The sequence below is a fragment of the Populus nigra genome, chromosome 16 (assembly GCF_951802175.1).
Source record: "Populus nigra chromosome 16, ddPopNigr1.1, whole genome shotgun sequence".
Taxonomy (NCBI): Eukaryota; Viridiplantae; Streptophyta; class Magnoliopsida; order Malpighiales; family Salicaceae; genus Populus; species Populus nigra.
This window is the reverse complement of record NC_084867.1, coordinates 9,027,334-9,041,903: the sequence shown is the minus strand read 5'-3', so window position 1 is coordinate 9,041,903 and position 14,570 is coordinate 9,027,334. Positions and strand designations below refer to the sequence as shown.

The window sequence follows — 14,570 nt, the reverse complement described above, 5'->3', positions numbered from 1 at the left end:
ATTTTGGATACAACAACCCTCATACTTTCAATTCTTGATTGCATACCGTCCATTTATACAACACATATTCATTACATGTCCACGTTATATATATATATATATATATATATATATATATATATATATATATATATATATATATAAAACTAAAAACCACACTAGAGAACTTGAATTTACCTTTTTATCCCCTCATATAGATTGAAAAACTAGGTGACATCTCAAATAAAATATTTTTTGAATGTAAAAAAATTGTTAAGGTCATAGAAAATTATTTGACATTGTTATTAAAGAATTGTGTTGGAGTTTTTTCTATGTAATCTAGTCAACTTGGCGAGTTCAATTACAACTAATAAAAAACATGATTTAAATTTAAAAAAAAGATTTAAGGTGATTTTTTTAATAATAAGACATCAGCATATTAAATCAACAAATATTTCATAGTTTAACCTTTCAAATTCGCTATTCATGATGAATTTTATTGGATTTAAAAATTATTTTTTATTTAATTATAAAATAATAATAAGGAGTAGGCTGAAATTAATGAGACCTCAAATATGGGCCGGGAAGATAGAACATGACCCAATCCAGACCTATATTGAGATTATGCAGAGAAACCGAAAGAGAACATTAGCTTATTGAGGTGCTAAATGGGCCGAGCTTAGGTAAAAATTGGCATTCCCACTACTTGATTTTCATTGTTTATAAAAAAATTTCTATGGCAAAAAGAAGATCGGAGTATCCTTATCATTTTTATTCTAGGCACCGATTTTTTTTTATAATGATATGATTGCTTTACTTTGCTAACTATTATAGAAATAACATAATTATACATTTTTCTAATTTTTTTTTTTACTTTAATGATGACAAATCTGTAATTTTTATTTCTTTAAAAAACAATTTCTTTGATTTTTTTTTATACTTCACATATTTTTTATACTTTGTCTATTTATCACTATTTTTTGTTCTTATTTACATTCTTTTGTAATATATTTTTTAGTTTTTTCTTTACACTTTTTTTCTTGAAAAAAAATATTATTTTTACATTTATAATATTTATTACTTTACACTTGATCTATTTATTCCATTCATTTATTCTTATTTTTATTCTTTTTTAATTTTTTTTTGTAATTTTTTTTTCTTTGCACTTGATTGACTTGAGTCAATTCTAATTAACTCATCTAGTTTATGACCCGAGTTTTGAGTCAGGTCATAAACCAAGCTAGATTTAATTAATATATGATTCTATCTTAAATTAGCCTTCAATCTTCCTAAAAGTAAAAATACGGTTCGATTAAAAAACATTTTGGATATCAATCTACCTGTTTTGCCAAGATAAATGGTTAAGAACTATAATTCAATCCTTTTTATCAAATAAAATTTATTGACACCAATAACAATTTTTTTATAACTAGATTGAGAGCAACCAACTCACTTTCTCTCTCCTCCCATGTTTCCCTGCAATTCTTTCTCTCTTTTCTCAAACTGAAATATGAACAAAATAAAGTTTTCAATTAAAATGTAAAAAGCCTCAAGAAGCAAAGACTAAAAATGAAAGAAACAATAACTTTGGGGAATAAAACAATAAAAAAATGGTTCGTTTACAATGGAAAAAAAAAACATATGGTCTACTTATTTTAGTCTCAAATTCGATTTCTGAAGTTTCAATTGTTTTAAATAAATAAAATATAATTTTATTTTGTCAAATCGTGAAATAACTCAAAATAAAAAATTATTCTTGGCATCACAAGAATCCTATATCAAACTAACCAAAACAAATCATTAAGTCCAATTCTAAATTAATTTGATATAAAAAGATTAAATTACAAGAAAAAAAGTTAAGTAACAAAAAAAAAAAACCAATAAGGGTAACTGTTACAATTCACAATGAATTGTGTCCTTCTCATATATTACATTTTCATTGTTTTTTAAAATATTTTTTTCTATTTCATGTTAATGACTTCAAAACATCATTACATGATTTATCAAAAGTTGATTTTTCAACTCAAATTATAATTGTTTTTACAAATAGTATTTAAAAAAACAATGATTGAATTTAACATTAAAAAAATAACAATCCACTTTCCTAATTAAGAGAGAGTTAGATGTTGAAATGAAACCGAGGAGAAAGAGAAAGAAAAAAATAAAAATGGGTTGTTAAAGCCACATCAAAGTTTCTTTGTCAACATGCGCTATTATATAAAAAAGTCACGCCAAAACAATTCCTATAATATCAAAAAAGGTCATCTTTGAAGATTGGAGGAAATTGCATGCACTGTTTTAGCGTAATGGTTTTCTTTATACACGTCAGTTATTTTCTCCTTTTTATTTAATTTAGTATGTGACTAGTTACATGCCCCGCGCGATGTCGCGGGTCAATTATTTTTTGCATTTTAAAAATAGTTAAGATCTAAAAATATTAGGTTTTTTTACAAAGTTATACCCAAGAGTCTCAGGTTTGGTTGCAATGCCTGATCCAAGAGTAATGTTTATAATATTAATAATAACATTAAACTTGGGTTAACCCTTAGCATAAAAGTGTCTGGATTGCAATACCAGACCCAATAACATTGGACATAGGTCTGGCTGCAAGGTTGTGTCATAAAAGTGTGATAATTTAATAAATTAGTTTTTTAAAAAACCAACAGGAAGAAAAAAACTAATGAAAAAAAAAGAAAAAAAATATGAATTAATTGGGTTAACCCTTCAAACCAGGTTAACCCGTCATACCTTGAATTTGCATCGTGAAAGCTTGATAGTTAAAAAAAAAAAACAAATTAATGGGTTAACCCAGAATTAACTGGGCTAACTCGTCAAACCAGGTTAACCTGTCAAACCCGGAATCCGTGTAATGAAAGTTTGATAAATAAATAGAAAAAAATTTAACATTAACAATTTAAATTAAATAAAAAAAATTAATTAAAAAAAAGCATCAGCCTTTTCACAGTGGACTGCACTGTGCAGTTCACAGTCAAAGGCATAAAAAAAAACTAAAGGCATCAGTCGAGAACTACCTAGAAAAAAATTTAATATTAATAAACTAAATTAATTAAATAAAATTAATTAAAAAGAAAAAATAAAAGAAAAAAAACCTCTAAGAAGAAAAAAAACTAAATAGAAAGAAATTTAACATTAACAAACTAAACTAAACGAAACGAAAAAAATAATTAAAAAGAAAAAAAAAGCAAAAAAAAAAATAAAATTCATGTTAACTCGTCAAACCAAGTTAACCCGTTAAACCCGGGATCTGTGTCATGAATGTCTGGTAACTAAATAAAAAAAAAGTGAATATTAACAAACTGAACTAAACAAAAAAAATTAATTAAAAAAAAAAAAAATCTGGGTTAACTCGTCAAACCATGTTAATCTGTTAAACCCAGTATGTGTGTCATGAAAGTCTGATAACTAAATAAAAAAAATTAAACATTAACAAACTAAATTAAAAAAAATATTTATGAAAATAATAATAAAAAAAAATTGACGGGTCAACCCGGAATTAACTGGGTTCACCCGTGAAACCAGGTTAACCCGTGAAACTCGGGATATGTGTCATGAAAGTCTAATAACTAAATAGAAAGAAATTTAACATTAACAAACTAAACTAAACGAAAAAAATTAATTAAAAAAAATAAAGAAAAAAGCAAAAAAAAATCACAAAAAACATAAAAAACAGCTAAAAAAACTTAGATAACCTATATATATAAAAAAAACACGCCTAAGGAAGGAATCAGTGTAACCTCTAAGAAGAAAAAAAACTAAATAGAAAGAAATTTAACATTAACAAACTAAACGAAACGAAACGAAAAAAATAATTAAAAAGAAAAAAAAAGCAAAAAAAAAAATAAAATTCATGTTAACTCGTCAAACCAAGTTAACCCGTTAAACCCGGGATCTGTGTCATGAATGTCTGGTAACTAAATAAAAAAAAAATGAATATTAACAAACTAAACTAAACAAAAAAAAATTAATTAAAAAGAAAAAAATCTGGGTTAACTCGTCAAACCATGTTAATCTGTTAAACCCAGTATTTGTGTCATGAAAGTCTCATAACTAAATAAAAAAAAAATTTAACATTAACAAACTAAATTAAAAAACAATATTTATGAAAATAATAATAAAAAAAAATTGACAGGTCAACCCGGAATTAACTGGGTTCACCCGTGAAACTAGGTTAACCCGTGAAACTCGGGATATGTGTCATGAAAGTCTAATAACTAAATAGAAAAAAATTTAACATTAACAAACTAAACTAAATGAAAAAAATTAATTAAAAAGGCAAAAAAAAAAATCCCAAAAAGCATAAAAAACAGCTAAAAAAACTTAGATAACCTAAAAAAAAAAAACATGTCTAAGGAAGGAATCAGTGTAACCTCTAAGAAGAAAAAAAACTAAATAGAAAGAAATTTAACATTAACAAACTAAACTAAACGAAATGAAAAAAAAAATTAAAAAGAAAAAAAAAGCAAAAAAATAAAATAAAATTCATGTTAACTCGTCAAACCAAGTTAACCCGTTAAACCCGGGATCTGTGTCATGAATGTCTGGTAACTAAATAAAAAAAAGTGAATATTAACAAACTGAACTAAACAAAAAAAATTAATTAAAAAGAAAAAAAATCTGAGTTAACTCGTCAAACCATGTTAATCTGTTACACCCAGTATTTGTGTCATGAAAGTCTGATAACTAAATAAAAAAAAATTTAACATTAACAAACTAAATTAAAAAAAATTATTTATGAAAATAATAATAATAAAAAATTGATGGGTCAACCCGGAATTAACTGGGTTCACCTGTGAAACCAGGTTAACCCGTGAAACTTGAGATATGTGTCATGAAAGTCTAATAACTAAATAGAAAAAAATTTAACATTAATAAACTAAACTAAACGAAAAATATTAATTAAAAGAATAAAAAAAAGCAAAAAAAAAAAAAAAACCACCTAAGGAAGGAGTCAGTGTTTTACTGTGGACTGCACAGTGCAGTCCACAATAAAACACTGACTCCTTTTAGTAATAATAATAAAAAATTGACGGGTCAACCCGAAATTAACTGGCTTCACCCGTGAAACCAGGTTAACCCGTTAAACTCGAGATATGTGTCATGAAAGTCTAATAACTAAATAGAAAAAAATTTAACATTAACAAACTAAACTAAACGAAAAAAATTAATTAAAAAAAATCCCAAAAAACATAAAAAAAAAGCTAAAAAAAATTAGATAACCTTAAAAAAAAAAAAACCCTAAGGAAGTGCAGTCCACAGTAAAACACTAACTCCTTTTAGTTATATTTTAATTTGTCAAAAAGAAAAGATTGATATTTTTGTTTTGTTTCTGAAATTTTAATTATTTTAAATTAATAAAATTAAATTTTATTTTTCAAATTAAACATTATCCAGGATCCAAAATAATTTCTTGACTTTACAAAAACCATCTCGACAAATAAAAATTAAAAAAAATATCCAAACCAATTGAGTAGCCCAAAATAATAATAATAATAATAAAAATTAAAATACTATGCGGCTCTACAATTCATGGTGGATTGTGTCTCAAACTGGCTCTACAGTTTAATTTTTTAAAAAGCGACAAAAATGTTGGGTTGGCATTGCCAAGCTCCTAACGTCCCATTTCCTCTCTCTCCCGTGACTTTCATCAAACAACTTCCCATCATAAAAACAAAAAACATTTCCTCTTCACACAATCACCGCAGAATCGCTAACTACGGCCGCCGTTACCAGAACTCATAATTCTTCTTGTTCCGGTACCTTCATTTGCCGCCAGAAAGACCAAATCCGCCCCTATGTTGATACTCTTCTTCAGTGGAACCAGATGCGTCATACACACACAAGAACATAAAATTTAACTGTCTGAATAATAACATTTTTAGTGTCCTTTAGACACATTGTAGCTGCCAAAATTTGTGTTTGACTTTATGTTTTTGGGTATTTGCTCTTTCATCACTTCTTGCTATAGGACAGAATTTAGGGAAGAAAGTTTCTTTTAGAGAGAAATTTGATGTAGCAGTAGCCAGAGCAGTGGCAGAAATGAGAATTTTAGGTAACTATAATAGCTTTCTAACTTAATGTCGTATACTCTTCTAAGGAAGCTTAGTGTTAAAACTGGGGGCACTTGTTTCATTTGTTTTTCAGCGGGGTGTTGTCTTTATTTGGTTCGCGATGGTGGGTTGTTCATAGCTGCAAAAGGCTATGATCCTCAAGTGTGAATCTTTTTCAGATCTCAAGCGTCAACCCTCAAGTGTGAATCTATGATCCTCAGGTGTTGACAAATTGATATTGTATATTTTATTGTCGTTGATAGAAGTTCTTAATGGTTTACTTATAAGGAGGAAGCCCATATATGTTCTAATTAGTTGCTTTCTAGAGTTTCAAGTTCTGAACAGGAAAAGTTTCTCCAGCAATCTATTTGTAGCTCATGGATTGTCTCTCTGTTTGTCAGTGGTTACCTTGGAATCTGTGATTTAACATGTCACTCACCACTCATAGAAGCTAAAGATTGGGTTTTATAAATTCTCGAAGGACTCTGATTAATGATACACTGCTGGTATAATAAAAGCCTTGTTTATAGACTGAAGGAAAAAATTTTAATTAAGTTCAAAACTTCAATACCATACTAGGTAGAGGTTATTACAATAATCTGATGCCCATCACCTTCAAGTACTTTTGTGCTTTTTAATGGCTCTAATCTCAGAATGAATAGCCTGCTGTATACATAATGTTTTTCTTAATCTGTCGAATACATGAGGTATCACTAATCTTCCTATATGTAGCAGGAGGAAGTAAGAAATGCAGAGAGGTCACTCCAATTGATGGGCGAATCAGTATTGCAACTGCGCTCAGGTACTATTGCTGTATTATCAATTCAGGCCACTCAATTTTCATTCATTGATTTAATTAATCTTTTGATATGTATATGTGACGACTTATATTTCTGCTTGATATTATACAACGTTTATTCAAGGCATCAACTAAAACTTGTAAATTTGCTCATAAGAACAGAGCAACTTGGCTTTTATTTTGGAGTTTGTAGAACATGCTGTGTTTATAGTTTCGAGGGAGAAATAACGTCTCCAAAGTTGAGGAACTATATGTCTGAAGTGATCTGTCTGAAAACTGAAAATAAGACAAACACGAAGCTCCCTTTCTGTGGATTCCTTAAGGGCGGTTTTCCTGTAGAATCAATCCTGATTCATGAGCTAAAAATATTCAGGACGAGTTCAAGCAGGTGAAAAGAACTGCACAGCAAGGAAGCAAGGAGAATCTCTTTGGAAGCCTAAACTCTTTGGTATCTTGCAATATTTAGAATCAACTTTTCTCATTATGCAACACAGTTGCAGATCCATACTTCCTGCTTGCAAATTAATGAATTTTTTCTTGCAGCTCCTTGCTCATCAAATCATCTGTCATTGAGTAATCAAGGGAATTTGGTTCATGTACACAAATGTGCATATGCATATGCCTCAATAAATCTTATATTATGTGAAATAAGTTACAAATTGTCGATTTCTATTATACTTTAACTATACCTGATAAATTAGTAGGAACGGTGTGATTTAAGTATCACTAACTTGTAAGAAGCAATTTGGTTTTCTATTTGCATGCGGTTTTTATTTTAGCATTACGTGCAAGAAAACGTAATAATCAAATGAAATAATTCAAATAGGGTAGCTATGAGGATAATCCCTAATAGTAATTCAATTATGGACTGATGCGGCAGTTCGTCTCTCATTTGCATAATGGTAGAGGGACCTCATGTTTCACTATGGCATCTTCCATGCCAGTTGTCAGGGCATCATTGCTGATGACAGCCATTGATTTGAGCATTCAACTGTTCAAGTTTTTTGTAAGTTTATATACTCAGGTAAATGTCATTATTTGTGGACAATAGTTGACTGCTTGCTTTTATTTATTTCATAGTTAGGTTAAAAGTCTCTTTTCTTTTTGTTTGATAATCTTTCTCTTCCATGTGGTGATGGCATTATGGGAACACGTTACCCAAGTTTAGGGAGGTAGAAAGTTTGAGGAGATTAAAGAGAAGGACAGTGTTATATATATTTTTAAGGGATTTATTAGACGAGTCTCACATCTTCAGATCCCTCTAATATCCTCTGCCTAAAATAAAGGAGTGGCTTTTGAAACCAGGGTACCAGCGGGAAGAGTAGGCTAGAATAATGGCCGTCTAGGAAAAAACGACTTTTACCTAACTTACTCTTCCACTTGTAACTTCTTTAAGTAGGTCAAACCACTGATGATTCTTATAAAGGATAATTAATCTCAAGATATCTAGGATAGATATACCTTAAACACTGCATATGCCTTGGCAGATTAATTATATGTAAAGAAAGCCACTTTCCCATTTAATATTTAATCATTTTGCCTTTCTTTATTCTATTTGGTTTCTCTATTGTTTTCATCTACAATAATATAATGTCTAAAATGTTTCGTTGTCAAAATATTTCGTTTGTCTGTCATATTTATGAATCTTTTAATTCCCACTATCACCTTACAAGAAAGGAACTTGCTTCTTATGACAAAAATTGAGAGTGATGGAACTTTTCTGTATTCATTTGCTTCGCTTATTTTTTCTGCCATTGGTTCTTTCTTCTATCGCATGCAACTGCCTTGGAAAAAACATCTTCACTTGAATTATATACAACCCTTTTCCTCTACATTATTTTTCAATTTTAGCAGGAAATTAAGGAGAGGACTACCATATTGGAGTTATTGGGATGAATATAGACTTCTTGATATTGCGATTCTTTACTGTTGCAGAACCCCCATGCTTCAACCTCATCAAAGAAGAAATAAGGTCAGCTACCTGGAAGATTTCTTGTATATCTGTAATTCACTTATGCTTCCTGGTTGTTATGAATATGAAAGCTTACTTTAGCCTCTCCACTCATGGGGAAACCTTTTTATTGAATAGGATAAAGTAGCTCAATGTTTATTTTTTATTCTGTATTTTAAAATCAAAAGTTGGATTCATTTTATAGGTAGGATCACAATTCCAACCTAAGCTAAATGTTGAATGCGTTGGCAGTTTTAGGAAATGAATATAAAAATTAGTGTAAATGTCAGCACTCTATAATTTAAAGTATCATCTATGACCTTACTGTTCTCTCTGTCATCGAGCCCCACAAAGCAATTATAATTCTTTGCATAAATTATAGAAAACTATCCAAAGAGTTGGTGACAGAGGAGGTTCAATTCTCAGAAAGAAGCAGGCAAGAGAGGGGTATGCATGCCATCACGTCTCCTTTCTCATGTGGGTAAAGCTTCATAAAATTTCTCTTGCAGCACCAACTCCTAACAAGTTACATAAAATTTCAAGGACTCGTAACCACCGATGTGACAACACACCCGTATTTGAGGAAATATTGTAACTCGGTAGGAGTTGGTATCTTATGTACAGTCATGGAAGCTACCAGGACTGTATAGAAGATAAAACGGCGGAATATATAGTTATAACCTTAAAAGCAGAAACTTGCTATCAACATATGAGCAAATCAACTCTAATGCATCATTAGTTTCAAATCGTGCACGTACAATAATAATTCATCTCAGGGAGTAGCTAACCCAGGATAGGGGAAAGATGGAAAGCGATGATAAAAAAGAAAAAGAACAAAAAAGTATAGCAATCTCTCCATTTCTATTTACAAAAAGTACAGTCGAGACTCCAAATTTTAAGAAATCTTTTATAGAAGAGGGACATTGATTTGCCACACTTTGATATCACAGTCCAAACTCCCACTGTAAAGAAGAAGCGATGCATCAGATGAGGAACGGTCAATTGATGCCGTCAAGCACTTGACAGGGCCTCCGTGCCCTTCCAAAACTGCCAAGCAAGAGTAACTTCTATCAACACCTCTCCAAATTCTAATGGTTTTATCTGCAGAACCACTAAACAGCAAATCAGAGACAACAGCTAAGCACAATATGGACTGTGTATGGCCCCTAAGGGCTCCCAAAACCACCATGTTGCCATCATCATCCTTCTCCCATACTACTATTGATCGGTCACACGCGCCGGAGTATAAAACAGACCCATCAGTGCTTAGCGCCAAGGCATTAATCCCAGACATGTGTTTTTCTAGCGTGGCAACCAGGAAGTGTTTGTTCTCTTCTGAACTTTTCCTCCACACCTTGATTTTCTTGTCGGCCGATCCGGTATAAACATTCCCGTCATTCGACAATGCCACTGCATTTATAGCATCGTCATGAGCATTGGCTACCGACTCCAAACACTTGAAGTCATTCGTTCTCCATATTTTAATTGTCCGATCCCATGAAACGGAGTAGAGGTGGGACTCGTCACTCGACAAGGCAAGTGCAGATACTGTGTCAACATGATGAACCCATGTGCATGTTTTGTGCCTTCGAATCTGAACTTGATTCCTTGGCAACAGACTCTTAAAGGCACGGTCACCAAGTGTTGGTAAAGTGGCCAAACGTGTGTACTTCTGCTGACTAGTACTCTCCTGGTTATTCGTTTTCCATACTCGGATTTTGTTATCTTGATGAGCACTAAAGAGTTTTTCTGCCAAAACTACCAGAGACTTCACTGCACCGTTACCCACAGCCACTACGTTGTTGCTTAGGTTTTCCTGATCTATTTCAGAATCTAAAGGGTTTCGCTTCCACAGTCGTATTTCTTTGTCAGAGCCGCTGTAAAGGAACTTTCCTGCGAGGGTTAGTGAGGATATATAAGAGGAGTGGCCTTTCAGAGTGGCGACGCAGTGGTGGTGGGTGGTCGATAGGATTTCTTGGTGGCGATGATGGGGTTTTGAGGTGAGGAAAGGTACTGATGGGAGGCTTGGCTGCGAACAAAGTGTAGGCAGGTTTGCCTGAAGGTGGCCAGAGTGTGATTGAGAATCATAATCTGAGTAACTAGTCTGGTGGAATGACATGATTCCCATGTTAGAGAGGGGGGAGAAACACTGGGAGGAAGAAAGTGAAGTGGGTTAAATATAAAGAGGAAAACAATCATTTAATCAGGGTTAGTAAGTGATTAGAGAGACGAGATAATTAAATCAAGAGAAATTTATGTATGTTTGGCAAAGTGGCCCAGTTGGACTTTATACATATTGAGTTTTTTTTTTTTTTTTAAAAAAGAAAAAGCTTGAGGTCTGTATCAATGATAATTTGATAGAGACCTCTTTGTTTTATGTACGAAGAAAATGTACCATATTTTGACAAAGATGTTTAATTGAACTTGACGAATAAACTTAATTAATTTCGTAGTTTTTCTCAATAGTGGACGACAATTCCATGTTGTTTTATTGTTGAGATATTGTTCAATTTTTTTTAAAAAAATTATCATGAAGCTTTGTTTTTTTTTTTTTGGTGTAATTGCATCATTTTTTTTTAGCTATCAACTAAGAAAAAACATTGAAAGACAAGGGAATAAATAATAATAAAAACTATAAATAGGTGATAGTTTTAAAGTTTATATAAAAAATTTAATTTAGTCCTTATATTTTAAAAATTATCTTATTTCATTTTATATTATCTTATTTCATTTTATATTTATATTAAATTTAGTCTTTATTTGTTTTATTTTTTTTTGCTTTGAATTTTTTTTTGAATTTTATCATTCAATGTTAACTTGGATTAATGGACTTTCTAAGTTTTTTTTTTGTGGTGATTCCAGTCTCATGACCTAGATTAATGGTATGAAATGTTAACTTGGATTGACACTAATATTTTTTATTTTATTTTTTTAGTTCATCTTTCAACATTGAATTTATTAAAAATTGAGTTTTTATTTTTATTTTTTTAATTTTTTTTTACGAGGTTGACTCAACCGAGTTTGCCATGCTAACTCAGATTAGCATGAGATTGTTTTTTATATTTTTTGTTTTTTAAATTTTTTATTTAATATTATTTTATTTTAAAATTCAACTTTAAATTTTTTTTAATTATTGTTTTCTAGTTCATCGTTATCATTTTTTCTTTTTAGAATCGATATAATTATTGTCATTACTTTTTAGACTCGACAGGGTATAGGGCTGTGTAATCACAAATTTTTTCTTATGCTTTAAAACATATTACAAAAAAATCAACCTCACGAGCTGCAAAGCGCATGCCACCCATTTGAGTATTCACAAAAACTGATGAGAGAGGAATGGCATCATAGACTAGGTGGAATCAGTACATGTGAGCTAGCTGGGACCTAGTCTTAGCACAGCTGCTGCATATCCCTTTTATCTCCAAATTTGCGTCTCCCTAAATTTGTTAGCCATTTGACTTCATAGCATTGCATTTTATGGTTAGATTTGTTCATACATGGAGGCCAATGACTAATAATTTGGGACTTTGTTCCCAGAGAAAAAGAGAAGTGCATGGAATAAGTAGAACCATTGATTATATCAGCTGGGAAATCGTTCGGAGTACTGTTCTCTGGGAAATAAATTCTCCTTCTTTTTCTTCCCTACCCTTGTATAGCTGTATGAGCCTGACTTTTCCTTTCACCTAAGTACGGGATCTGTGGTAGGTATATATGCTTGTAATATCTTAGATAAAATGCAGTGGGACAAGAGAAATAGGAAAGAAAATGATGCCTGCTTTGAAAATTATTGGATTAATGTATCCTCTCAAGCAATTTCATGTGTGGTGGGCGCTGGTGAGATGTCTTTCAATTATACTGCACTTCTTTGAATGTGCAAAACATGTACGAGCTGTTAGCGTAAATGGGTGCAGTGCAAATCAAGTAGGATTTCCTCATTTCGTAGGCTGGATCGCTAGAGGGAGCTGGTGATTCTTAATTCTTATCCAGTCCCATTTTTCGTTGCTGTGATTGGATAGAATCATCTGAATTAAACCCATCTTGAATGAATTATATTCTTTTTTCTTTTCTTTTTTGCATAAAAATGATATTCATGAATAATTTTTATAAAAGATGCCATGCTTACGTGAAAGAAAAGAAAACAATTTCTAGCATACCTTATAACATGCATGTTACTACAGCGAGGATAAAATAAATACCAGAACTCTTTCATTTAACAACGATGGAGAGGAAGATAAATCACAGGAGCACAGAACTTGCACCATCATACTCTTAAACCTATATATATATATATATATATATATATATATATATATATATATATATATATATATATATATATATATATATGCTTAATGGCTTACAATAAACACTCCATTTATATTATATATTGACATAGAATTTTCTACAAACACCACCTTAATTAGGCAGGGAACTCGCGAAATATTATTTCGAAAGCGCTTTTATAATGAATTCTTGAGCTTTCATCATATATCTTTTAAATGCATGTATATATATTTTCCACATTTAAAATTGTTTTAGTGGTTGGAATGCTTTTGGTTGAGTAACGAGACACAATTTATGAATTTAGAAGATGGAAAATGGATTCTCAAATGCATTTTTTTACTCTTTAAATCAGTCTTTGATATGCTATCCCCCCTATATCATTATAGCCTGCTTGAGAAGAGTATGATTGTGATTGCTTTTCAAAGTGTTTTTTATATTAAAATGTATTAAAATAATTTTTTTATTTTTAAAAAATTATTTTTAAAATCAACATATCAAAACGATTTAAAATATATACAAAATTAATTTTTAACCCAAAAAAATAAAGAAACCGCGTTCCAAAAGGTACTTAAATTGGTCTCATTTTCATTTTTCTTTTATCGGAGTTTATATTGTTGACTTTCTGGACCTAAATAAAAGCAGATATAAAAAGAGAAAATGAAAACTGGAAGTGCAAACATCTTAATCACTTCCCACTACAATATTATTTCAAAGTAAGCATCAACAAGCTTGCTTACTTTTGCAAGCCGGTCTTCATTGCATTCTACGAGAGAGATAAAGAGTGTCTGGTCCACAAAGAACTTAATCTTCAAGGATGCGTATTCAAGAGGTAGGCGATGAAGATCACATATACCCACCCTCTCAAAGCTTAAGAAGAAAAGTAGTAGTAAAATCATGAAAATTACAAATGCAAATTTTTCAAAAAGCACATTGCTTTAGGTTCCTTATAATTAGTCTCTCTCAAGTGCCTAAGCTTCAACAAGCATGGTTGAAATTCTCATATAACAAAAACTTCCAATAGAGAATAAAAAACTATAGCTTTTGGAGATGCTCAGGGGACCCATTTCATCCTGGAGGTGCCAACGTATTTACACTAAAGCAATACGAAGGCAACATTAACACAAGTAGCTATTTTTTCTTTTTTAATAATACGTATCCGACCAACTTACGCACGCTTTGATTAATTTTTTAAAATTATAAAATTAATAATTATATAAGTCTCCAGTAACCCTGAAGTTTGTAACACTCAAATTAGTAATTTTTATAAAATAAACTCAATAACTGACCAGTTGAATTATATCTTTTCTTTTATAATTTACGTGCATCTCGACTAATCTTCTAAAACCTTAAAGTTAATGACCAAGTAAGTCTTTTATAATATTAGGATTTATAATTTTTAAATTAATTTAAATTGATAAATTTTAAAAAATAAATTTAAAATCTAGCTAATTAAACTATAATCCTTTTAATTTTTGTTTTTAAAAGTCTC

General features: G+C 30.7%; 1 protein-coding gene and 1 long non-coding RNA gene across 2 annotated transcripts; one reads left to right on the top strand and one right to left on the bottom strand.

Annotated features, from left to right (window-relative positions):
* The first annotated feature begins 5,549 nt into the window (after positions 1–5,549).
* Positions 5,550–8,963, top strand: LOC133675531 (uncharacterized). The gene is made up of 2 exons (XR_009835438.1): positions 5,550–6,049; positions 6,142–8,963. It is a non-coding gene; the product is annotated as an uncharacterized LOC133675531 (long non-coding RNA).
* A 665-nt stretch (positions 8,964–9,628) lies between these two features.
* Positions 9,629–11,038, bottom strand: LOC133675657 (protein JINGUBANG). The gene has a single exon (XM_062097107.1). The coding sequence runs from the start codon at positions 10,923–10,925 to the stop codon at positions 9,705–9,707; it is 1,221 nt and encodes a 406-aa protein (XP_061953091.1). The 5' UTR covers positions 10,926–11,038; the 3' UTR covers positions 9,629–9,704.
* Between the last annotated feature and the right edge of the window lie 3,532 nt (positions 11,039–14,570).